This window comes from Eumetopias jubatus, unplaced genomic scaffold (assembly GCF_037043125.1).
Source record: "Eumetopias jubatus isolate StellerSeaLion01/CBP00866 unplaced genomic scaffold, mEumJub1_p1.0 scaffold_4, whole genome shotgun sequence".
In the NCBI taxonomy this organism is placed as follows: domain Eukaryota; kingdom Metazoa; phylum Chordata; class Mammalia; order Carnivora; family Otariidae; genus Eumetopias; species Eumetopias jubatus.
Window position 1 is genome coordinate 4,155,721 of NW_028274810.1, and position 24,469 is coordinate 4,180,189.

Sequence of the window (24,469 nt, forward strand, 5' to 3'; positions counted from 1 at the left end):
CTGTTTCCTTTTGCTGGCTTGCCGTTTAGCTCCAATTAAATTGTCTGTGTCTTAATCTCTTGGTTCATGTAGTTCCTCCTCTCAGGACTACCCTGTCGTTGTCCACCTCCTCTCCTCACCCTGCCCCCGTTTAACTATGACAAGAGGTCATCTGTCCAAAGAGAACGACAAGAGGATTTGTGAATTTAGGAGAAAAGAAAAGGCTGCAAATATCACTCTGGGCATTTATTTAAAAGGAAAGAGATATGACCAAAGAGGCTGACGGGTACTCAGTTGGAGCTGGGCGTTCTGCTGTGTGGTGCACCTGGGCACACAGAGCTTCCTCTTCCTCTAGCCACACTGGGGATGCTGTTGAATGCCAGGGTCTCTCCGTTTCTTCACTTTCTTGCCAAGTCAGTCACTGGCTCGGGCTCTCAGGTTTCCTGCCCTACCTATCTTTGCTTGTTTCTTCTCTCTTCTTTCTAGTGCTAAATAAAAGTTTCTTCAAAAAGAATTGGTGTTCTCATTTTGTTTGGCTTGCTTGTTTATTTTACTGTGTTGGAGGAAGGGGGGAGGAAAACTTTTTCTTCAGTACAAAAACACACGTACCACATACTTAATCCAATATTTGAGTGAGAACTGTCCGCCAGCTACTTTTGTAAAAGTTGTTCTTTTTTTTTCTTTTTTAAGTGGTTACAGAGGTGGGAAGAAAGGCAGGTTTGTTATGGCAGTGAGATGGGGAGGTCAAGGAATACAGTATTTGTCCCACCTTATATTTCCCAGATTCTTGGCGTATTTAGCATCTCTTCCCCTGTGCTGTTTTCATCTCCGTGTATGTTGTAATGTGAAAGGTAGCAAGGTAAAGAGTCAGGTTTATCTTGCTGGAACTTGTTCTTTTAAAGTTTCTGGCACAAGGCTTACAAAGCTGTAGAAAGAAAAAGGAAAGTTTGTATTACTGTCATACAACTTAGATACCTGATGTAATTCATTGTTTGGCCCTGGTGACTAGGGGGGGAACGGAAAGGAAAGAAGGATGGGTATATAAAACCCTTCTCTATAATCAGTTGTATCTTATTGCTAAAAGTTGCAGTTGTGACCTCTAGCAAATCTGACTGGTCTGGTGGAAGTGGGGAGGAAACCAACCTTCAGTGTCTCCTTGCGGGAAGGTAGGGCAATCGAAGAAGAAATAGATGCCTCCCAAAAAGTTCCAGGTAGGTTTTCCATGTGAAGGCTGACACAGTGATAGGACAGGGATACTCCCTGAAGGTGGTTCCATGAGTTGAGGGAGGCCCAGAGATCCAGGAAACTTCCTATCCTTTTTTTTTTTTGAAGATTTTATTCATTTATTAGAGAGAGGGAGAAGCAAACTCCCCACTGAGCAGAGAGCCTGATGTGGAACTCGATCCCAGGACCTTGAGATCAGGACCTGAGCTGAAGGCAGACGCTTAACCAACTGAGCCACCCAGGCGCCCCTTCCTCATCCTTTTGATAACATATAAGCATCCTAACTTGATGTACGTGATCTCTCTGGGCCTGACAAAATGTTTGTCCTTTTATTCTACTGAACATTACCCTTTCCATAGTTTTGCTAAGCCTTCAGTTGGGGGGAGAAGGATAAAAGGCATCAACTATCCAAAGTTCATTCCCTTAACCTGATTGGAAAGGGGAAAAGAGCTGAGAGAGTTTTTGCTCTAGCATAACTTGGGAGTCAAAGGTAGTAAGTGGTCATAGATTGCATGGTTAGACTCAATTTCCTTTTCAGAGTAGTTGTTTCTGTATGAAGAAATACAATTTATTTTACTAACAGAGTAGCTATCTGAGGGAATTTAGATTCAATAAAGAATTAGGTCTAAAGGATCAGACTGCTTGATATTCACAACTGTCACAGGCTTACATTTGGCATGTCCTTGCCAAGGATCACAGGTAAGGTCCGTTTTCTTTTGATAGTTTGCAGTTAAGAGGCTGGAATAACGGGACGCCTGGGTGGCTCAGTCGGGTAGGCGTCTGCCTTCAGCTCAGGTCATGATCCCAGTGTCCTGGGATAGAGCCCCACTTTGGGCTCTCTGCTCAGTGGGAGCTGCTTCTCCCTCTCCCTGCCACTCTCCCTGCTTGTACTCTTTGTCAAATAAATAAATGAAATCTTGAACACACACACAAACTTAAAAAAAAAAAAGGCTGGAATAAGGGAGTGTTAGGTGATCCTATTTGGGAGGAGGCAATCTCAGAATGGGGAGGGTGGTGAGGGAGTTGAGAGAGAAGATACTTGGTATATAGTAGGTAATTACTGAGAGCTCATGGTTTTGGAGTGAGAAGGTCCTGTATTCCTGTGAACTGGAGCAACATTTAAGCTCTTTGTGTCTGTTTACTGATGAGTAATCAGAATGTTTGCCTGGAAGGGTTATATGGGTTAAGAATCACCGTATGTAAAACCTAACCCATCATACAAATTCTTTAAACAAATTAAGAGCTTACTGTGTGCCTGGTACTGTCTTTTTGTTGGGGTAAATGAGACAAAAGCCCCTGCATTATAGAGCTTATATTCTGGTGGCATGCAAACAGTGGTAGTTATTGATTAGAGGAAAGCTTTAAAAAAAGTGGAATTAAGAATGCCAAGGACAGGGGCGCCTGCGTGGCTCAGTCGGTTAAGCGTCTGCCTTCAGCTCAGGTCATGATCCCAGGGTCCTGGGATCGAGTCCCTCATCGGGCTCCTTGCTCAGCAGGAAGCCTGCTTCTCCCTCTGCTGCTCCCCTTACTTGTGCTCTCTTTCTCTCTGTCTCTGACAAATAAATAAAATCTTTTTTAAAAAAAAGAATGCCAAGGACAGGCGGGGCGCCTGGGTGGCTCAGTTGGTTAAGCATCTGCCTTCGGCTCAGGTCATGATCCCAGGGTCCTGGGATCGAGTTCCGCATCGGGCTCTCCCCTCATCGAGGAGTCTGCTTCTCCCTCTCCTCCTTCTGTGTTCTCTCCTTCTCAAATAAATAAAATATTAAAAAAAAAAAGAATGTCAAGGACAGGCAAAGAGCTGCGTCAGTTACTGATTATGCAAAAATGTAATGGCAAATCATTGTGAGTTCCAATCTCTGTTATCTAATAGGGAAACCTGGTATCTATACTGATGTGATGCTCAAAGAACTCACCTACAAGTGTCTGTACTCAATCTGCCCATCAGCCTTTGCCAAAGATCTGCATTTTTAAAGCCCACCTCCAGACCCAGTCTGACTCTTGCCTTGTTCACCTTCACATAATAGGCAAATATCTGTTGCCTTTACTTGTAGTCTTCCGTTGGCCCAGTGAGTAGAGGCAACTGTATTTATTTATTTGCCTCTTCCACAAGCTCGCTTTCCTAACAGGTCTGACCTCCTATCCAATGGAGAAGGTGTTTCATCCATCTTCCTCTGGTTATTATAAAGTCTTGAGTCCTTTTGGACCAGTTTTGCCCTCATGTTGGTTTGGTGTTTTCCTGTGGACAGCCGGGGCCTGAGCAGCACTTCACTCTCCCACTCTAGGCTTCCTTTCTACATCTCCTCTTGGAGGATAATCAAAATGTCAAAGTGTAGCACCCTCACTGCCTGGGGTGCTTAAGCCTCTTCTGAACATACCTTGAAGGGCCACCAGGCCGGTGACGAGCATCACCCAGGCTTTTTCTCGCAGGAAGTCTGAACCGAGAGCGCCTTTACTGCGACTGAACGCGGGGTGCCCTGTTTGTTTCAATCCTTGCACTGTGTGGTTCCCTGCCTCTGGTTCAAAAGAGAATTAATTATCAGGGGAGGGTTTCAGAAACCACTAATACCTCCTTTGGCGTCATCTCAGAACATCTTCTTTGATCTCCAGGGACAGTGCCCAGCACAATTTATTGCCCAAATAAGTATTTTTTAACATTTATGGGTAGTGATGATGAGGTACTTAAACAGCGAAAAATAGAGAATCTACTGTGTGTCACACTGGGGATGCAAACAGGCCTACCTTGAAGGAATTTAAAGTCTTGTTAGAGAGGCAGCTGGAACAGCTTAGTCACCTTGGACTTGGGTGCCCCCTCACTTAAAAATCATCTTCCAGAGTGTGTCAAGCAGTTTAGCATAAGTTAAAATCTGGACTTTGGAATAGATCTGGATTTTTATTCACCATTTACCAGCTGAATAAAATTACCCCAAATTACCTTTGAGACGGACTTTTCACATGACAACAGCTGCAACCTCAAAAAGGCCATGAAGATTAAATGAAATAATCGATACATCATTCAGCACAATGCCTGGCACACATGGTAGTAAATATAGTAGTGAATGGTAGACATTGTTTACTGATACGATATGTGACTTGTCCGCCTTTGTTAGTTTCACCTTCCAAAAGGAACTTTTATCATCTCTGCCTTTGGTGAGTATCCATATGTGCTGACTCTAATACTTAAATATACTGAGGATGAGAAAGGCATTTTATCTTACGGAGCGCCATCACAAGTAGAAGTGCTTAGGGCACATTAAAAGAATGTGATTAGATTATAGACTATATATAGATGAGTTTACAAGGAGCAAGGGCTTTCTTGCTCCCCCCATTCTATTCTCCAAGCTTAGCGCTGTGTCTATGGGATGCACAATCAATATGAGAAGTGTGAGAGGAATGACAAAAGAGTTTCCCCTAGTGAGATCACCTGGAACAGAGTATTCACATGAATAGAATGAAATTTTACAGAGCCTCCGGTGCAAGGCAAAAGTAATTTAGACTTTGTCCCATGGACAGTGAAAAGCCGTTAAAACTGGTGGTGTGGCATGTGCAAATTAGCATTTTAGAAATAGGTCAGGTGGCTGTTTGGTTTGGAGACAGAGATAGTATTTAGAGTTGATGGATCATTTATTAGGTAACAGCTCGGTGCCAGGCCATGAGGTAGGTGTGGGAGGAGATACAACAATGAATAAGACGCGGTCGGATCTCAAGGGGCTTGCCAGGAGACTCTTGGGGATATTTTAAGTGTGAGATGATGAAAACTTGGAAAACCCCTTTGGAAAGAAAGGAATAAAAAGTGGGGAAGAACTAGTTGTACTTAGTAAATGTATGGAGAAGAGAAAAAAATCACCAAGATTTTGACTAAATCATGGGCAGAACTAGGGTCTCAGGTTTGAGTGAGGAGATGGCAGGGCAGTCAGAAGCTAGGAGCCCAGTTGTCAGTGAAAATGTTAAATTGAAACTTAGGAAGAGGTTAGAGCTGGACAAATTGATTTGTGGGTCAGTTCGCAAGAAGGTGCAGGTAAAATCATGAGCGTAAATGAGAACTTGGGAGAAACAATAGGGAAAAGATCAGAGAGGTGAGGAGTGAGTCTTGGGGAATGAATTCTCATGTTTGAGTGGTGAGAGGGGGAAATGGAGACAGAGAAGGAGAGAAAGAACAGCCGGAAAGGCGGGAAAACCTGGGAAGTAGAGAGTCGCAGAAGCCAATAGAGATGGGAGTTTGTTAAGGGAGAGAATGGAAATGCTAGATGCTGCAGCGAGGTCAGAGGGGAAGACACCAGGAAGCAAGGAGGAAGATATAAATCAATCTAGACTGACGTAGAAAACGTGGATTAACTGCTAGCCATAGGAAATGATTAAAATATTTGTTAAAAGGCTCTGGGCTAGGTTTTTATTTGGGAGGGGGTGTAATTTCTATTTTTCTTAAAGTTAAAATATAGTATTTGAAAGTTCATAAAGAATAATAGCAGTGTCCTTTTTTTCTCCTGGCTTATTTCCCCGGGACAACCACTGTCAACTCAGATGTATCCCTAAATAGTATTCCTAAATAGTATGCTTATATTACCACTTGTTGATGATAAAATTTAGGCATTATCTATTGATTTTCTGTTAAAGAAGATGAAGATATGTTTCTCTTAAACCTCTACGCACTTTCCTTCTCTGCATCTTTCACAAATCATTATATTACACATTGTAGTTAAATTAATGTTTATGTAATTTGGATTCTGTAAATGTTACGTATTACAGAGCCAAGTTGTGTGCCATGATTAGGTTTCCTTTTGTAAAATTCGGTGTTTTCCCTGGAGATGATGATCACTTTTTTTTTTTTTAATCAGGCAGAATTTTCCATATCCATATCTTTACTCCTTCATCCAGTCTGTCACAGGCCTTCAGAAAGATGACCTATCAGTTCTGTTTTCCCCTCATCAAGATCTTTCAGAGCCCTCTTTCTCTTGTTCCTTTTGGACCAATTGCCTGTTTTGGCCATTTTTCATTCTAGAATTTCCTTATTTCCTTTCCCCTATTAGAGTCCTTACTTTCCTGGATCCCATTTTATCCACTCTGCCTATTCACTTCCTGTTTTTCTGAAGCACACCTCTGGTGGCTTTTTAAGATCACATGGAAGGCAATCTTTTTTTTTTTTTTTGGAGTCATTACATGTTCCTCACATTCGATTGGTAGTTTGGATGGATATAGAATTCCAATCAGAACATAATTCTCAGTTTTGAAGGCTTGTTCCTTTGGGAATATAGAAACACAAGAGTCACTCTCGGCTGGGCCTATGAGGAAGTCATATATAAAGCTGAGTCTGGAGTTGACTGTGTTTAGGTTTTGTCTAAGTAGTAACAGAGTAGGGGAGTAGGCACAAAATAAAGGAAATATGCAGGAATGAGAGACCTTACTGCCCCAGAGAGATTGAGACTGTAACTGTTTAGGTTCTGTTGGCTTTCTGGTTTCTGATTCCAGAAACCAGATCTCATGAGGGCTTTATTCCTTTATTCTTGCTTTATTATTTGTTCCTTTTAACCTATGGCAGCTTGAGTAGGTTTCTGTTTCTTACAACTAAATGTTCATTAAGACAACCATCCGTTTTATCTCAAATCCATCTCTGTCACAGCGTGAAGGCTGTGTCTATATTTAGAAATAAAACCACATTTCTGAGAGCTTTCTGAATTAGAATCAGAAAGCCTAAATTTCAGACTTTGATCTGCTTTTACTGGCGCTGGTCAGTGAGACAAATTGAAAAATTGCTTTACCTCCATGTAACCCAGTCTCAGTGTCAATAAAAATTAAATGGTTTACCTCAGTAAGGTTTTTAAAATAAAAGACGAAATGAGATTACTTTTGTATTCATGCTGTGAGCATTTGCCACGGCAGCGGGACTGGTGGGAAATGACTGAGTAATGGGAAGGACTCTTCCCCCAGGAAGACTGCCTATCCAGGACCTGAAGTAACTATTTCTGTCTCTAGCTGTTGACCCTGCTTATTATCTCATCTGCTGGCATGTGGGGTATCAGAGCTTACCTGTGACTAAAACAGAGAAAAAGTGGCCCTGAAGGCGGATTTCTGGCTTCTGGCTTGTGGCACAACACTGGTACCTCCCGCTGTCCGATGGTGTGGTTTGGTTTATGGTGAACACCAACTTAGATGATCTTTCACTGACACCATCTCTCCCAGGATCCCGTTTAAGTCTCAGTTGCTCTAAGCTGGTCTCGGGGAAGCAGTCCGAAGACCTGTCCTTGCACAAAAACACTATAACCCCCTCAGCCTCTTCTTTCTTATACTGCAAAGTACAGATCAAGCTTAGTCGTTTTCCTTCCTGGTGAAATGAGCTTTGGATGTGCATGCACCCTGGAATGGGAAGGGGGAAGAATTAGCCATGGGAAGTTTGCTCACACAGACTTAAGTTCACTCACATAGAAGTGTTGAGGCAGAGGTGGGGGCTGCCCAATAGACATTAAATACCACCTCTTAGAAGAGTATTCTGTGGGCTATACCCATATCTGAGGGAGACCTGTAATCCCAGTTATTCGTTAATTCAGAAATGGTTTATATTTTATTTCTACTCCAAATAGAACTTGTATAGGACCTTTATTAAAGTGCATTTATATACATCTAATCCTTGGTATAGCCCTAGAACCATGTACTGTTGTTCCCATTTTATAAACTGAGGTGCACAGTGGTTAAATGGGTTGTTAAAGTTGACATATGTCATATATATATATATATATTTTTTTTTTTTGAGAGACAGAGTGGGGAGGGGAGGGGCAGAGGGATGGGGGGTTAGAGAGAGCAGGCTCCACGTCCAGCATGGAGCCCAATGTAGGGCTTGATCTCATGACCCTGAGATCATGACCTGAGCCGAAATCAAGAGTTGGATGCTTAACTGACTGAACCAACCAGGCACCCCAAGTTGACACATGTACTATCAGAATCTCAAACCTGGATTTCATAAATTTGGAATGTATAAGATCCTGAAAGAATCTTAGGTTGAGGGCCAGATTACCAGGTTCTTGGCAACCCATAGCAGAGGCAGAATGTCTGATGGGGAGGGTAATAGTTTTAACAGAAAAAGAAAAACTATGTTTTTCACCCTTTCATTAGTGTCAAGAGGGAGTGGGTCCTTTTCTTCCCCACCAGAAAAAAAATCTTGGGATCCATCCCTCCTCATGAGTCCAGGATTTTCCCTGATGGCCATCTCTGCTCTGGGGATCTGGGGAGGGGCTGTCCTCACCGCCAAGCTGGATGTCCACAATTGCCAGCAGAGTGGCCAGGGCCAAGCAACCTCTGCCAGGTGCCATCACTGTCCTGCACGTTGTCAGCAGCCGCAGGAACTTGAAGCAAATGTTGGCTCCAGTTATGTCCTTGGCCTCACTTTCCTGAAAGCACATGAGGACTCCTAGACAAGGCCTCCCAGGGCTCCAAGACCATCTCCATGTTCCAGGCACTAGCTTAAGTTGGCTAGAGTCAGGTGGAAGAAGGCTTGGGCATGAGAGTCCAGCTGGCTGGGAAGTGAGACAGTTAATCAAGTGAGGTGTACTGGAGAGAAGAGAGGAGAAAAGAGGGAAGAGACATAGACACTAAATGCTATATTTTCAGAATACTTTTTTCTAAATTAAGTTGTATTACTGGGTCAAAGAATATGAACACAAATTTTTTTCTACTATGTATTATCAGATTGCTTTCCAGAAATATGGTTGAGATTTGGACATTCAGCAAGAATGTGCTTGTCAGCACTGAATATTGTCTTTTACATGTTTGCCAATTTGATGAATGAAAAATTAGATCCCACTGTTGTTTTGTTTTGCATTTCCATGACTAGTGAAGGTGAGGATCTCTTCATACATTTATTGGTCATTAGTATTTCCTCTTCTATGAATTGCCTGTTCATATTCTTTGCATTTTTTTTCCAAATCAACTTTCTAAAAAATCAGTTTTTCTCTATATTAGAGATATTACCCTGGCCTTTTTTCTTTTTTTAACAAATATTTTCTCCCAATTCATTGTTTGTTTCTTTCCATCAGGAAAAATCACATCTGTATTGTAGTTAAATACAGTGCATCTATGTTTTAAGTCATCTGCAGTACTCTGTAGTGAACTTAGTCTGTGTGAGCAAACTTCCCATGGCTAATTCTTCCCCCTTCCCATTCCAGGGTGCATGCACATCCAAAGCTCATTTCACCAGGAAGGAAAACGACTAAGCTTGATCTGTACTTTGCAGTGTAAGAAAGAAGAGGCTGAGGGGGTTATAGAGTTTTTGTGCAAGGACAGGTCTTCGGACTGTTTCCCCGAGACTAGCTTAGAGCAACTGAGACTTAAACGGGATCCTGGGAGAGATGGTGTCAGTGAAAGATCATCTAAGTTGGTGTTCACCATAAACCAAACCACACCATCAGTTTAAGAAAGTTTCCCTCAGGCTAGAGTTACACTTTTTCCCCCAATATTTTATTGTTTTACCTTTTTATGTTTATATCTTCTAATCTTAGCTAAGAAAAATTGTTCTCATGTCAAAAAACCCAAACTGAACCCAAAGCAAAACCAAGATAACACCTGAATTTTCATCATTTGGAAATGGTTGAATAAATTCTGACTCATTCATACAGTAGAATATTATATGTTATTAAAAAGAATGAGTTTTCTAAATACGAGCCTGAAGGGGGATCAATAATATACCATTATGTCAAAAAAGGCAAATTGCAGGGCTATGCATATAAAATAAATATTTTTATTTTTTTAAAAATCCTCTCTCTTTATATAAGTGTTTTAAAAATATATTTAAACACTTTGGATAGGTAATTACATTCACAGAGTTCAAAGGGCAGAGGTGTACAGTTAAAAGTTTCCTTCCTACTCCCACCCCCAGTGATCTATTGCCCCTTCCCAGAGTCAACCAATGTTGCCTTATTGTGGATGCTTCTAGAGATAGATTCTATGAATATTTAAGAGGCTCCATATTTTTCCTTTTATAAAAAACATCAACAACAACAATGAAGGATAGTATACAGTACACTCTGTTCTACATTTTGCTTTTTTCACTTACCAGTGTGTCCTGTGGAGACCATTCCATAGCAATACAGAAACAGCTTTCCCTCTTTAAATATTGCTGCACAGTAATCATAATTATGTGAATTTATTCTCATAGATTCCTACCAGTGAGGATTTTGATTATTTCTGATCTTTTTATTGAGGTATAATTGACATACATGATATGAGTTTCAGGTGTACAAGTCATGATTTGACACTTGTATACACTATGAAATGATCCCCACAGGAGGTGTAGTCACCTTCATCACCATGAAAATTTACCCCCCAATTTTTTTCTTTTGATGAGAACTTTCAAGATTCACTCTGCCGGCAACCTTCAAATGTGCACTACAGTATCATTCACTGTAGTCACCATGCTGCACCCACATCCCCATGACCGGTTCATTTCACAGCTGGAAGTCTGCCTCCAGACCCTCTTCACTCATTTCCCCCACCCCTCAGGCTCCTCTCCTCTGGCAACCACCATTCTGTTCTTTGTATCCATGAGTTCAGTGGAAAATATTAAAAGTGGTGAACTTTTGGGGGGAAGGGCAGTTCCTGTGGGTTTAGAGGCAGATGAATGTAAGGAGGCTTTTTTTTTTCTCATTGCATACTCTTTCGCTTGATAAATCTTATCTTATGAATGTATTACTTTTTTTTAAAGTATTTTTATTTTTGAGAGAGAGAGAGAGAGAGAGAATGAGCAGGAGGGAGGGGCAGAGAGAGAAGGAGGCTTCCTGATGAGCAGGGAGCCCGATGCGGGGCTCGATCCCAGGACTCTGGGATCATGACCTGAGCCAAAGGCAGACGCTTAACCAACCGACCCACCCCGGCGCCCCTAAATTTGTCACAATCCTAAGGAAAACTCCCAGTGGGTCTGGCCCCCAGTGCTGCTGCCCTAGCCTTGACCTCGTGTTCCCTCTCCTATGTGTTGTCCTACTTTCTTTTTTTTTTTTTAAGATTTTATTTATTTATTCGACAGAGAGAAACACAGCGAGAGAGGGAACACAAGCAGGGGGAGTGGGAGAGGGAGAAGAAGGCTTCCTGCGGAGGAGGGAGCCCGATGCGGGGCTTGATCCCAGGACCCCGGGATCATGACCTGAGCCGAAGGCAGACGCTTAATGACTGAGCCACCCAGGTGCCCTGTGTTGTCCTACTTTCATGCTGTTCCATGTCTCCACCAGAAAGTCCTGCTGAGTCTTGAAACATTGAACTTTCAGTGACATGCTTTTGTGTCTAGCTACAAAGTATTATCTGATTTGAAAAGGAAGATAAAGAAATCTTGCCATTTGCAACAACATGGATAGAAATGGAGGGCATTATGTCAAGCAAAATAAGTCAGTCAGAGAAAGACAATTATATGATCTCACTCATGTGGAATTCAAGAAACAAAACAGAGGATCGTAGGAAAGGGAAGGAAAAATAAAGACGAAATCAGAGAAGACAAACCATAAGAGACTCTTAATCATAGGAAACAGGGTTGCTGGAGGGAGGTGAGTGGGGGGATGGGGTAACAGGGTGATGGGCATTAAGGAGGGCACATGATGTAATGAGCCCTGGGTATTATATTAGACTGATGAATCACTGACCTCTACTTCTGAAACTAATAATACACTATATGCTAATTAATTGAATTTAAAAAAGGTAAACTCAAAAAGGAAGATAAAGAAGAATTGCAATTATTCACTTAGCATAGGTTTGTGCTTAAAAGCACAGACTCTGGAGCCAGACTGCTTGTATCTCAAAACTTACTAGTTGTGTCTCAGGCAAGTTTCTTAGGCTCCTGGGACAGGAACTATGCTCAGCCCTTAATAAATGGATATATTTGACAAACACTGAACAACTATGATGTGTCGGGCACCAGAGAGCACAGAGAGATGACTAAAACAGAGGCCGACTCTCTCAGTGATTCTATGCAGCCTCTAGTCAGAGGGACTTGTCTGTAATCTGACTTTGGCACTAACTAGCTGCATAATGTTGGGCAAGTTTCTGAACCTCTCTGAAAAGCAGCTTACTGAGCTGTAAAATGGTGATAATATTCTCTTCCCAGGATTGTTCTTTGGGTTAAAAGAGGCAACCTATGTAAACTACTACACAGTTCAATGCCAGTATAGTGGCTGGCATAGAGTAAGGGCTCAGTAAATAAATGTTAGCCATGATTATTTTTATGCTTCCTCATATTTATGGCAATTTACGTCCCAAACACATCCACATCCACAATTGTGTTTAGTTCTTATAAAGCACAGCTATTCTAGTTATTTAGAAAAAAATTGTCACTTTTATTAAGCGTGTGGAAGCTTAGAGAGGTGTGTGAATAGCTTAAAATCACAGCTTCTAAGTGAAGGAGCTAGGATTGTTAACTCCCAAGTTATGCAGGTCTGTCATGTCCTTTGTGCCTCTTCTCACAGCTCTCCAGCCATTCAGGAACAGCTGCAATCCAAGGAGGGCTGTGCTAACAGTAATAAGGTCACAAAGTATACCAAGGAATAGGAAAGAAATTCTGAATGAGAGGTCTGGAAAGGCTGCAGGATGGGAGTGCAGTTGGGCCTTGACAGATGTTTGCTGACTATGTGGTGAGGTAAGGTGGGGAATGGGCTGGGGAGATTTGTCTTCCAGCCCCGGCTGTGCATTAGCTAGCTCTAGGATATTGAGAAGGTCATGTCCCTTCTCTAGGTGTGTTCCCTGAGGGACTGGTGCAGCGGGATGGGACGGGGCGGGGTAGGAATTGCTTCCAAGCAAAGAGCTGCAGAGTGGCGGGCAGGCTCACAGGCGCTGATGCAAGTGGCCGGGCTTTGTGGTGCCTAGGGCCGAGCTGAAGCAAAGCGTGTAAGTTTATCGTGGGCCGTTCAGGAGGCCTGGGGCAGGTGGCGGCCCTGGGGAACGGATGCTCTTGGAGTAGGTGACCTTGGTGCCTGGAGGAGGAACACCCCGGTGTGGTGCAGGCAGGGCTTGGTGGAGCCGGCACCGCCGCTTCTGCATTGTGACCACCAGAGGGCGCTGCCTTCTAGTTGAAGCCGGAGATGGCCCGTGAGCCGCCGGGGCGCGGGGTAGGGCGTGCAGGGTAGCTGGGGAAAACCTGAACTAGTACTGGAGGTGTGGGCGGTGCAAGATCCGGTCTGGTGGGTCCCGAGGACGCAGTCTGTACTAGAGGCGCAACTGGCCCTCCGTAGCGGGAAGAGGTGTTGGGGAGGGAAGTGGGGGGACTTTCTGGGTCCACGAGCTAGAGACAGGTCTCCTCTTCCTCATAAAACGTGGCGAGCCCTGGAGTCGGCAAGGATGAAGGTCCAGCTTAGGTTGGCATCGTCACCTTTCAGCCTTCCCCAGGGCCCCTGAACTATGATGGGTGCCTAGGAACCCATGGACTCTGAGGATGTGTCTTTGGAGGTAAACACCCGCCATCTCCCCAACCTTATAAAGCGTGGGGCACCTGGAGTCTCAGACTCAGATCCAAGCTTCGTGCCATCTGGGGCACGTTACCAACCTTTCTCAGCCTCACCTTCCTCTTGTGTTTAAAGTTCCCTCCCATGAATGTTGCGATAATTAAATGACACATGGATCTGTGCCCGACGTTTTCTGCGGAGTGTGCACCCACTGCTGGTGGGTACAAGACTGTAAGGAAAACACTCTTCTCTTTGCTACTAAAGCCCAGATCTAACCTCTCAGAGGAGCTGGAAGTCTAACAATCAGCTTCACAAATATTTGTTTACAGATACCCATTTGCAGATCTCCCACCAAGTTGAAAAAGATGCCCCAGACCCAGAGATGGGATTTCATCAACCACCACAACCCCAACTTCCTTAAAGTAGGAACAGATTAGTAAGCAAATTGAAGTTAGCCGCCGGAGGCCCTTGGAGCACTTGCCTGCTTTCTCAACCTTGCGGCTCTTACCCCCTTGACACATAGAGCCTGGCTTCTCAACCTTAGCATTAGGGCACCAGAGGCAGCTTTGGTTGTCTGGTGAAGCCTGTGGATCCCCTTCTCAGAATAATACTTACAAATTAATAAAATAAAATATAAAGGATAACAAAGGAAACATTGTATCAGAACAGTTGTCTAAACATTAGAACATGTGATAGAGTAGTATAAGTGCTTCCTTAGATCTAGCATCAGTAAAAATCTTAAAAAAAAAAGTAATTATTGTAACTTCATAGTAGTGATGAGTGTATGTGACATTTTGAGAAACCTGTAACAACTGTAATGAGATTTGAAAATATTTTGATTTCTATTGATGGCAAATTCTATTGTGGTTTGTTGCATACCTTCATAACTGAAGCAAATGCTTGCTAACTTTCAGCTAGAAACTGGTGGAAGTAAAGATATGTTTCCCCCAGATTCACGAATCCCGTGAATGGACCCCCAGTGCAGAACTCCTGCAGAATAGGCTCCTTGTTTTGCAACTAGGGAAACTGAGGCAACCAGATCTCCTGATTTTTAGAGGAAAGGTCTTCCACTAAAGTGCATAACTCTGGAAATTAGAGGAAAACTTTCTTCTTCTTTTTTTTAATGCGGGGCCTGAATTCATGACCCTGAGATCAAGACTTGAGCTGAGATCAAGAGTCGGTTGCTTAACGGACTGAGCCACCCAGGTGCCCCAAGGAAAACTACTTTTTTTTTTTTTTTTTTTAAGATTTACCCATTCATTTTAGAGAGGCAGGGGGAGAGAGAGGGTGGAGGGGTGGGGCAGGGGGAGAGGGAGAGAGAGTCTTAAGCAGACTCTATGATGAGCGTGGAGCCTACACAGGCTGATACCATGACCCCAAGATCACAACCAAGAGTTGGATGCCCAACTGACTGTACCACCCAGGCATCCCATGGAAAACTATTTCTAAACCATTCTTTTCACTCTGGAATTCCCAAGTTTACTCTGCCAAAATATGCCAGTTGGCCCGAAGCCTCTCTTGTTGGCATCACCCCCAGAGCATAGATCTGGGATGTAAACTTCCCTCAGGGATGCCTCATAGGACCAGCCTGAAGCTCCATGGAGCCCAGTGGCTTGTCCTAGGCCAGGCTTTGAGGGATCCAGAGGAGAGTGGGTCCAAGACTTGGTAACTTTCCTCTGGTGACTATCTCCTTTTTACTGATAAGAATGACCCTTTGTGATTCATCCCCCACGAACACTGAACAAAAGAAAGTGGCCTGGAGGATTTAGAACAGCATAAGAGATTTATGCTCGGTTAGGTATGTTACTTCAAGGAGCTCGCCTGGATTTCCCTCCCATGAACACACAGTACAGTTCTTTCCCAGTTGAGGTAAGTGTCAGAATGGGGCTTGTATCCCTGGAAGCCTACTGGGGAAGAGCGAGCATGGTGGCTCAGCTCGTACTTCTCTTTCTAGGGTCCCGAGGGTAAAGGGCATTGCAAAAATCAGGGGTTCTCAGGGACCTCACTGGAAGCCTGTCCTTACCTGAGTGGTTCTGTCAACTGTCCCATCCCAGTTCCCGAACCCCAGATCCCCAGTGGGTCTCATTACCTTGGGACAGAAGTTCTTCTTTCTTGCTCTCAGCCTGGGGGCTCTGGTGAAAGCACTTTGAATGAGCTCTCAGCCCCTGACTTGTTCTTTGGTCGTCTCCCACTTCCGTCATTGCTCACACCTTCATTACTGGTATATATGGTCTTTGAAAACCACAGCATGGGTTTTTGTTGCAATCAGGGGTCTTCCTGCCTCTCTCTCTCCTCCACCCCCATCGTGAACTTTTTTCTTCTCCACCTCATTCTCTGCAGCTTTCTCCTTTTCCTCGTCCTTTTTTGTGTGTTAGAGACAGACTCTATCTGCTGAGGGGGCTGAGAAAAAGCGCTCTTTGCAATTGTTTTCTTCACCTTGGGGGACAAAGATTTTTCACTTGGTAATTCATAATGAGGATAAGACTGATGATAGAGCGTGTGCTCTTAAGTATAAAGAAGGGTATCAAGTCTTTTCCTGAGGGAAAGGACAGAACAGAGTAGAGAGCAGCTCCAGGCTGAAGGGGGAGGAGGGTGGGACTGTGAGGGGGACTGGGGGGGGGGGCATGGGAGACGGTAGGGGGCCAGCCCAAACGGTCCTGTACGGAGGGATGAGCCGGTGGATGGCTGACCTTGTTTCCCCACCTCTGACCCCCTCAACCCATTTCCATTCTGTTCTGTTCTGTTCCTCCTTGGTCACTGGTGGGCTGGGGAGATTGCAGGGATCACCCCTGAATTCTAGTGTCGTGCACTTTGGTGGAAAGAGCATCGGTCTGAGAGTGAGAAGCTTTGGGTTCTAACTTCTGCAAGGCTGGGCCAGGCACATACCAGAGGGGACCCAGCACAATGGGAAGCCCCATGGTTCTGAAACAAATACCCACCAATGCCAGGCTACCCAGGAACCCAAGGGGTGTCAGAAGAAGGCGGGTTGGGGAAATTTTTCATGACAAATCTAGAGTCACTCACCTGTGTGTGGACAGGGATTTCCTGGTTTGTAGTTCTCTGTGGTCCTTAGATCAAAAAAGTGCTCTGGGGTTTGAGGTCCTGTCAAGGGCCCCACCAAAGCCATTGTGGCGTTATCAGGTGAGCCAGGCATCAGTTCCATCTCCTTATTCTGTTAAACTGCTCAGCTTTCAAAACAGAATGTGTGGATTCCTGAGGGATGGAAACCAGCGACGGGCGTTTGCTGGGGGTGGGGGAGGGGAGTCTCTCCTCCCATCTACAGGTCTCTCACCATCATCCTGGGCACAGGACCAGTCCACAACAGCCAGAGGACACCTGGCCCCACAGACATGAGCTGCTGAACGGGGCCTGGTATTTGCTACCCCTACAACAGTGGTCAAATTTATGACTTCTCCGTTCCTTGAAATGGAGATTTGTTCACACTTGTCTCCGTGGGACACCCAGAAGGTTGGCCATGACACCCCTCAGTCTTTCTCATCAGCCGGAGCCTATGCAACAAGGAAGAGGAGTCGAAGATAACAAAACTGTGGATCTGCAAGGTTGGGGCCCCTTGAGCACCAGCAGACACACGTGTGTTCACACTGGTTGTTGCAAAACCCTCAAAATTCTGCAAAGACCTCAGGCTTGAAACTGAATGGCAGAGGACTTTCTTCTCAACAGTCAGGGTGCATCTGCACACCGTGCAAACACCTGCGTACGTGATTGCCTTAAAATGCTGCTTCTGCTTCCTCCTCACTGAACGTTATTGTGTCTTAGGCCCTGTGGGGTTGACATGGCTGCGCACTAAGCTGGCCTGTTCTCAAGGAGAGCACGCTTTGTGGGCAGGGCCAAGGTGCAGGCTGAGGCAGAATGTGCCCAGTGCTGTAAGCACCACAGAAGTGAGAGAAAGCCCAGAAGAAGAGAAGGAGGGGGAGAGGAAATGGAGCCTGCCCCCATGACAGACAACTGTTGGGCACTTTAGTGGACAAAGTGATGTTTGAATTGAACTTTGAAAGCAGGTAGGATTTCTTTCTATTTTTTTTTTTTTTAAGATTTATTTATTTGAGAGAGCGAGAATGAGAGAGAGAGAGAGTACATGAGAGGGGAGAGGTTCAGAGGGAGAAGCAGGCTCCTCGCCGAGCAGGGAGCCCGATGCGGGAGTCGATCCCGGGACTCCAGGATCATGACCCGAGCCGAAGGCAGTCGCTTAACCAACTGAGCCACCCAGGCGCCCGAAGGTAGGATTTCAAAAGGCAGGGGTAAGCATTTTTCAGATGTAGGAACAATAGGAACAAACAAGGTGTAGGGATAACTTGACGGGCTTGTTTGGAAACCAGTGAAGCAACTGAAGTGACTGGAGTGTAGGCTGCCTCCTGTTGGGGGGCTTCTGGGGCAGCCCCTGGCCCACAGCCTCCGAAATATTTATCCTGTCAGCCTTTGGATCTCTCAGGTATCCGAGGCCAATTACACAATGTAGCAACTGATACATTGTGTTCTGGGAATTACTAGTAAGTGCTCAACATTAAAAGAAGATCTGGTTGGATGTTAAGTCATATCTTACTTCTGTAGAATTGTGAGGTCTAGTCCAGTTGCTGGCAGGGTGCAGAAATTTCTATGCCAGTTGTTCTCAAACTTGAGTGTGTATTAAAGTCACCAGACCAGTGTTAAAATGCAGATGGCTAGGCCCTGCCCTGGAGTGTCTGATTCAGTAGGTTTGCAGGAGGTCCAAGGATGTGTTTGTGTCCCTCACAGGCTCCTTAGTGCTGATGTCGCCAAGTTGCTCCTTGCAAACTGCTCTATGCCGTACCTCTTGCAGACTCTGCTTTCATCTCTCTTGTGGTGTGTGGCTCGTTACCACCCAGAGTACCCATCCAGTATTCTGTCTGAACACCTCCGGCTTAAAAATTCTTCCTTGTTGCCTTCAGATCTGCTTCCCGTTAACTTCCAGCCATTGCTCCCCATTCTGCTGAGGGCCCCACACAGAACATGAGTCTGGATGGTGCTTCAGTCCCAGGCACAGGAGTCAGACTGCGAGGTTCATCTTCTGACTCCACCGTTTATGAGATGGCCTTGGGCAAGTCACTCGACTTTTCTTAATTTCCTCCTCTGTGGAATGGGCATGATAACAGCAGTTTTGTCATACGACTGATGGCTAGTTTCAATGAGAAAACGTATGGAAAACAGTTAGTGTGGTACTTGGCACATAGTAAGTACTCAATGAATGTTAGTTATTGTCATTACCAAGTTTCCTTTTCTACAAGGAAGTCCATCATGTCTCTGAAGAAAGTTCATCATACCAGCTAACATTTCTCCTTTCGGGGCTCAGTGTCCCCGGCTCCTTCAACTATTCCTTATGGTGCAGCGTCAGTATGTCCTTCAGTCTTGTCACCCTCTCTGAACATAGTCCAGTTGGTCAAATGCCCTTGTTGAGTACGTGTGGGGCTCAGACCGGCCGCTTGCCTAGCATAGTCAGAGCCTCGCCTAGTCACTGCAATCAAAGATCGTGTTAGCTTTCATGACTAATTTCCACATTTCACTTGACCATATCGGGCTTTTAGGCAACGAGGATGCCAGAGGCCAACATCTGCATGCAGAGGGAAAATTCTGTCATTCTGTCACATTACCCCCGAAGCTTGCCTGGTTGCATCCACACAAGGCTCTTACTGTGTGTGAGTTTGTGGGGGTGTTGGGGAGATCACCTCTGATCCTTGATTGGACTTGGGGCTTACACCTGTTTCATGACTGGTGTGACGGTTAGGAGCCCAGGTGGCTATGAGGAAGGACGTCAGAGGCTGAAGGATCTATACCCTTCTCTGCCTTGGCCTCAGCCCCTCCTGGCTCCAGGGGCTTGGTGGGAGACCCAGCATCTCCCCTGGAGAAGGTGAACTGACTCCTCAGCTGCAGCCAACAGTTCTCTGGAAGGAAACCAACCCTCCAGGCCAGAGGGCACTTAAAGCAAAGCTGTGTGGGCATTTCAGTCCCCATCCCCAGCCACTGTCCCCACTGGCCTCTTGCCCAGGGTCTTTGGTAATATGTGAGGAAGGAGTCAGGGCTTTTTACTAGGGAGGTCGGGTGGCAGCTTCAGGGGTTTGAGTATCAAGATGACAGAACAAGCCTTGGGAAGAATGTGTCTCTCAGTTTCAATTCTAACTTCCAGTCTATAGTAAATGGTTCCCCAGGAATATTGACCTGAAGTTCTGTCTTTTTATTTTTATTTAAGGATTTTGTTTATCTGTCAGAGAGAGAGAGAGAGAGAGCACAAGCAGGGGGAGTGGCAGGCAGAGGGAGAAGCAGACTCCCCACTGAACGGGGAGCCCGGTGTGGGGCCCGATCCCAGGACCCTGGGGCCATGACCTGAGCCGAAGGCAGACCCTTAACAACTGAGCCAAGTTCTGTCTTTGTAAATAGAAGGCAGAGAGAATCTGCTCAGGGCACTATGGTGCGCTAGAGTCTGTCTTGTCTCTCCCTGGTCATAGAGGACACCAGCCAGGCCAGGCCTTGTGCTGACAGGGGACCAGGCCTGCAGGACCGCTGGCTCAGCAGGCCGAACGCTCCACCCACTGATCTGCACAGAGGTAACCGAGTTTCCCCGGGACTTGCGCAGCCTGATGGCAGAAATGGCTACAGTCACAGCTCTGTCTGCCCTCTGGGCTGGCGCGCCCTCTCAGCACTTCCACAAAGCCACACTGTGCTGTGTGAACAAAGAGGAAAAAGGCTCCCCTCTGCAACTCACGGTGCCACTGCCTCCTGGACCCTGAAGTCACACAGCACATGGCCCTCTAGCTACAGATGTCCCATCCTCCTCTGCTTCTCACCTCCTGAGAGCAGCTATGTGAATCCAGTGCTGAGCTCCTCCCTGAGGCTCCTGCCCAGTGTGGAGCCCAACGTGGGGCTTCAACTCGCAACCTGGAGATCAGGACCTGAGCGAAAATCAAGAGTCAGATGCCTAACTGACTGAGCCACTGAGGCAAGGGTGTCTTTTCTAATTTGCCACAGATGTGGGGTCATTAGGCTTCTCCTGGTCTTGATTCTCTCTCACTGGCCCTTCTTCCTTGGATAAGCTGATCCCCAGTCTCTCTGTGAGGGGTAGAGTCAGGCTGAGGCTGTGACCTTGAGATGCCTGGCACTTTCTTGCTATTCTCCTGTTCCCAAGCTTGTCCCTCTGAGGGGGTACTAGGACTACTGATCCTCTGTTTCTGTATTTCTCAGGAAGAGGCAGATGGAGACCCAAATCCTTGCTCTGAGAGGACCCAGACTTTGGTTCAGGCAGGAACCCAGGCCTGTTCTTGTTCTGCACCTCAGTTTTCCTTTTAGTGGAAAAGTATTGTGTATTCTGCCCCCTCAGCTGGGAAAAGAAAGAGGGAGGGAATGACTGCTAAAGTATCATTTGCAGCCAGCTTGCAAGTGTTAATAATTCACAGCTCTCTAGGGGTCCTCATGTCTCCCCTGACCTGCCACCTGGTTGCTGAGAAAAACGAGAAAGTTCAGATCAGCAATCCTGTGGGGCCCCAATGTGCAATGCAGCAGAGGAGAGTGGCCTTGCACCTGCTGTAAAACATTTATCTCAGTTCTGCATCTGGACCCTGGCCTAATAAATTCCTCTGCAGGTATGCAGACTACACAGACTGCCTCTTCAGGTGATGGATGAGGCCAGAGTAACATGGGGAGTCAAAACGGGGGCGGGGGGGCAGACTGTCATAAACACTGACTCAGGACAGGGACAGAAACCCACTGGAGCTGAAAATGCTAGGCTCCAAGTTAATGAGCTATTAAAAAGACAAGGTAAGAGGGATAATCAGATCTGAAGTTGAAGTAAAAATTTGGGGGTATCAGGGATGGATCTCAAATGTGAGGATTGGAGGCTGTTATCTTGTACCGAGCCAGGCAGATTGGTGTAGTAGAAAAGGGCCTCGGCCTTGGGAATAAAAGCATTGGGTTGTAGCTAAGAACCTACAAGGGGTGACCTTGGCTAAGTCACTTCACCTCTCTGGGTCTTTGTTTCATAGCCAAAAAATTGAGGCAGTACAACTCAACAACCAAAAATCGAACAAGCAGATTTAAAAAGTGGGCAAAAGACTTGAACAGACATTTCTCCAAAGAAGATATACAAAAGATCAATAAGCACATGAAAGGATGCTCAGCAGCGTTAATCCTTAGAGGAATGCAACTCAAATGAGATGTCCCCTCACACCCATTAGGATGATTATTATTGGGACACCGGAAGTTCTGACCCATACTACGATATGGATGAACCTTGAAGACATTTGCTAACTGAAATAAGCCAATCATAATAGAACAGATCCTGTGTGATTTCGCTTATGTAAGATAACTACAGTCATCAAATTCATAAAGACAGAGAGTAGAATGGTGGTTGCCAGGGCCTGGGGGCAGGTGAGAATGAGCAGTTGTTGTTTACTGGGTAGGGAGTTTTAGTTTGGGAAGATGAGCAAGTTCTGGAGAAGGATAGTGGTGAGGTGGCATGGCAATGAGAATGTACCTAATACACTCAAAAATAGTTAAAGTGGTAAATTTTATGTTCTGTGTATTTTACTGCAGTGAAAAAACAAAACAAAACAACAACCCTGAGATGGGGAGATCAAATATTCCTGACCAAGGTGCAGAGGTAATGCCAAGATATTGATCCCTTCCAATTTTGGACAGGCCAGGCAGCTGAAACCCTCAGGGTAGGTCACCTTCAGCTTTGCGGAGCTTTTTCTGTTTACCCCAGTATATCATAACTCTGAAAATTTCTTATTTCTTAACCTTATTGTGAAGTATATAGAGAAAAATGCATAAAGCAAAAACACATAGCTCAGTATTTAATCATAAATACCTATTCACCCCCACTCAGCTCAAGAGCTAGAACATTGCCAGCATCTCAAAAGTCAGGATAGTGTGGTGGTGCCAAAGTTCTGCCTGATATTTGGGCATTACATAAGTGGAAGCCCAGAATGAAAACAAATGAACTCTAGCTACACAGAGCAATATGGTCGTATCTCACAACTATAGTGAATGAAGTAAACCAGAACAAGAAGGAATACATCAGAATGATTTATTGAAAAAGACCAACCTTTCACTCTGTTCTTTGTCATAAATCAACTGTTTTTATTTGTATTGGTCTGTTTGGGGGGTTTCTAGTCTATTCCGTTCGCCCGTTTGTCTTATTTGGTGCCCGTGCCATATTGTAGTATTTGCCGTCACTCTACTGTCTTATTACCCAGGAGGGCTTCCTTAGTCTTATTTTTCAGAAATAGCTTGTCAACTTCCACCAAAAAACCCAACCAAACAAATAAACAAACCCAACCAAACAACCAAACAAATAAACAAACTCCCTGCCCTGCGGGGAGTTTGATGGGAAATACATTAATCTGTAGGTCAGTTTGGAGAGAATGAACATCTTTACAGTGTTGAAGTTTCAGTCCATGAGTGTGGTATAATCTTCATTTACTTAAGTTTTCTTTAATGGCTCTCAGTAATGTTCTGTAGTTTCCTATGAGTATGGCAAAGTACCAATCCTTTAGCCTTTGAAGAGTCTGGGAGAGTTTGGGGCAGCTGGTCCTAGGTGGGTCCCGAAAAGCCTCATCTGTTTACCCTCGTGAACTAGACAACTATTAACTTCTCTGTGTGACATGGTGGGAAAAGTATTGGGAAGCACTGGGAAGTCTTTGTAGTTTTCTGTTTCTGATCAATTGCACAGAATGCTGTGTCTTGGGTCGGCAAGAATGCCATCCATAATGCCCCCAAACATCCTGAACTCCTGACTTGCCCAAGGTGTACTCCTAGCCTGTTTATTTACATGAGCTCGTCTGTACAATGTGTGCCCATAAATCAAGAGAGCATGACTTGCAAAAACAATAGCAATAATGTTATTATGTGCTGCCCATTTACCAGGTTCTGGGTGATCTACAAATGTCTTTTTACTTAAGTCTCCTAAAAACCCTATGAAGTTGTTAATATTATCTATATTTTACAGAAGAAAAAGCTGGAGCTTTGAGAAGCAAAGTAACTGCTAAGTGGCAGAACCATTTCTGGAAACATGGCAGACTAGAGAACCTGACAATCCTCCCTCTACAAAGTCCATAGAAATGCTGGTTAAAATATATCAAATACTTTTTCAGTAGGTAAGTAAGCTTGCAAGAAAGGAAAGAAATCTCTAAGGTCCAGAAGTGAAGAGGAAGCTGAAAAAACAGTAAGCAAGCAGTTTGTTCTCACAGGGTCACTTTGGGATAGGAGAGAAGACCTAGGAACTGAGACCCTGGGTAGAGCTGAGACCCTCAAAAGTCTACGTTCTTAGTGAAAGGGCCGGATAAAAACCAAGCTGGCAAAACGAGATGCATCTTTTCACTCCTTTGTTCAATTTCATTTTTTGAAAACTTGCTATAATTTAGGCTTCTATTCCAGGCACTTGGGATGCGGTGACAAATACAAATCCTGCCCCTGGGGAATTTATATTGTGGTGCGGGAGGGACAGAAAATAATTAATAAACATAATATAAAAGTATGATGAAGAGGGATCTATTTATGGAAAACACAGAACGGCAAAAACCGATCAGGGAAACCATTTTTTTTTTTTTTTAAAGATTTTATTTATTTACTTGACAGAGAGAGAGACAGCGAGAGCAGGAACACATGCAGGGGGAGTGGGAGAGGGAGAAGCAGGCTCCCCGCAGAGCAGGGAGCCCGATGCGGGACTCGATTCCAGGACCCCGGGATCATGACCTGAGCTGAAGGCAGACGCCCAACAACTGAGCCACCCAGGTGCCCGGAAACCATCTATCTTGGCCTGGACTCTGGGAAGAAAAAGAATTTCCTCTTGTGAATTCCCAACCATAGATTTACCTTTAGAAGGGGCTCGGGGTGGGGCA

At 44.9% G+C, this 24,469-nt stretch overlaps 2 protein-coding genes across 4 annotated transcripts in view; one reads left to right on the top strand and one right to left on the bottom strand.

Annotated features, from left to right (window-relative positions):
* Nucleotides 1-210: 210 nt before the first annotated feature.
* Nucleotides 211-15,812, bottom strand: CD160 (CD160 molecule). 2 transcript variants are annotated; one of them, XM_028088317.1, is made up of 5 exons: nt 15,694-15,812; nt 8,435-8,579; nt 7,225-7,551; nt 3,579-3,716; nt 211-904 (listed from the first exon to the last, which is right to left on the bottom strand). In XM_028088317.1, the coding sequence occupies exons 2-5, from the start codon at nt 8,499-8,501 to the stop codon at nt 897-899; spliced, it is 540 nt and encodes a 179-aa protein (XP_027944118.1). In that variant the 5' UTR covers nt 8,502-8,579; nt 15,694-15,812; the 3' UTR covers nt 211-896. The 2 variants fall into 2 exon arrangements, with proteins under 2 accessions (XP_027944118.1, XP_087878428.1); XM_088022302.1 differs by lacking the exon at nt 15,694-15,812 and having other exon boundaries at nt 8,435-8,591.
* A 1,703-nt stretch (nt 15,813-17,515) lies between these two features.
* PDZK1 (PDZ domain containing 1) overlaps nt 17,516-24,469 on the top strand; it is a 49,799-nt gene continuing 42,845 nt past the window's right edge. The window contains exons 1-3 of one of the 2 annotated variants that reach the window (XM_088022304.1): nt 17,721-17,842; nt 22,161-22,288; nt 23,578-23,725. The gene's annotated coding sequence lies outside the window, so the exon portion shown is untranslated. Of the gene's footprint in view, nt 17,624-17,720; nt 17,843-22,160; nt 22,289-23,577; nt 23,726-24,469 lie in introns of those variants that run through there. The other variant, XM_028088324.2, reaches the window with a different exon arrangement.

Excerpts from the sequence above, each read along its gene's own strand:
- CD160 (XM_088022302.1), bottom strand. The coding sequence starts at position 8,591 with ATGTGCTTTCAGGAAAGTGAGGCCAAGGACATAACTGGAGCCAACATT. Across the intron at positions 7,552-8,434 it reads TGTGGACATCCAGCTTGGCG|GGTGCATGCACATCCAAAGC; the intron begins GTGAGGACAGCC and ends TTCCCATTCCAG. Across the intron at positions 3,717-7,224 it reads TTTCTCTGTTTTAGTCACAG|AGGCAGGGAACCACACAGTG; the intron begins GTAAGCTCTGAT and ends CTTTTGAACCAG.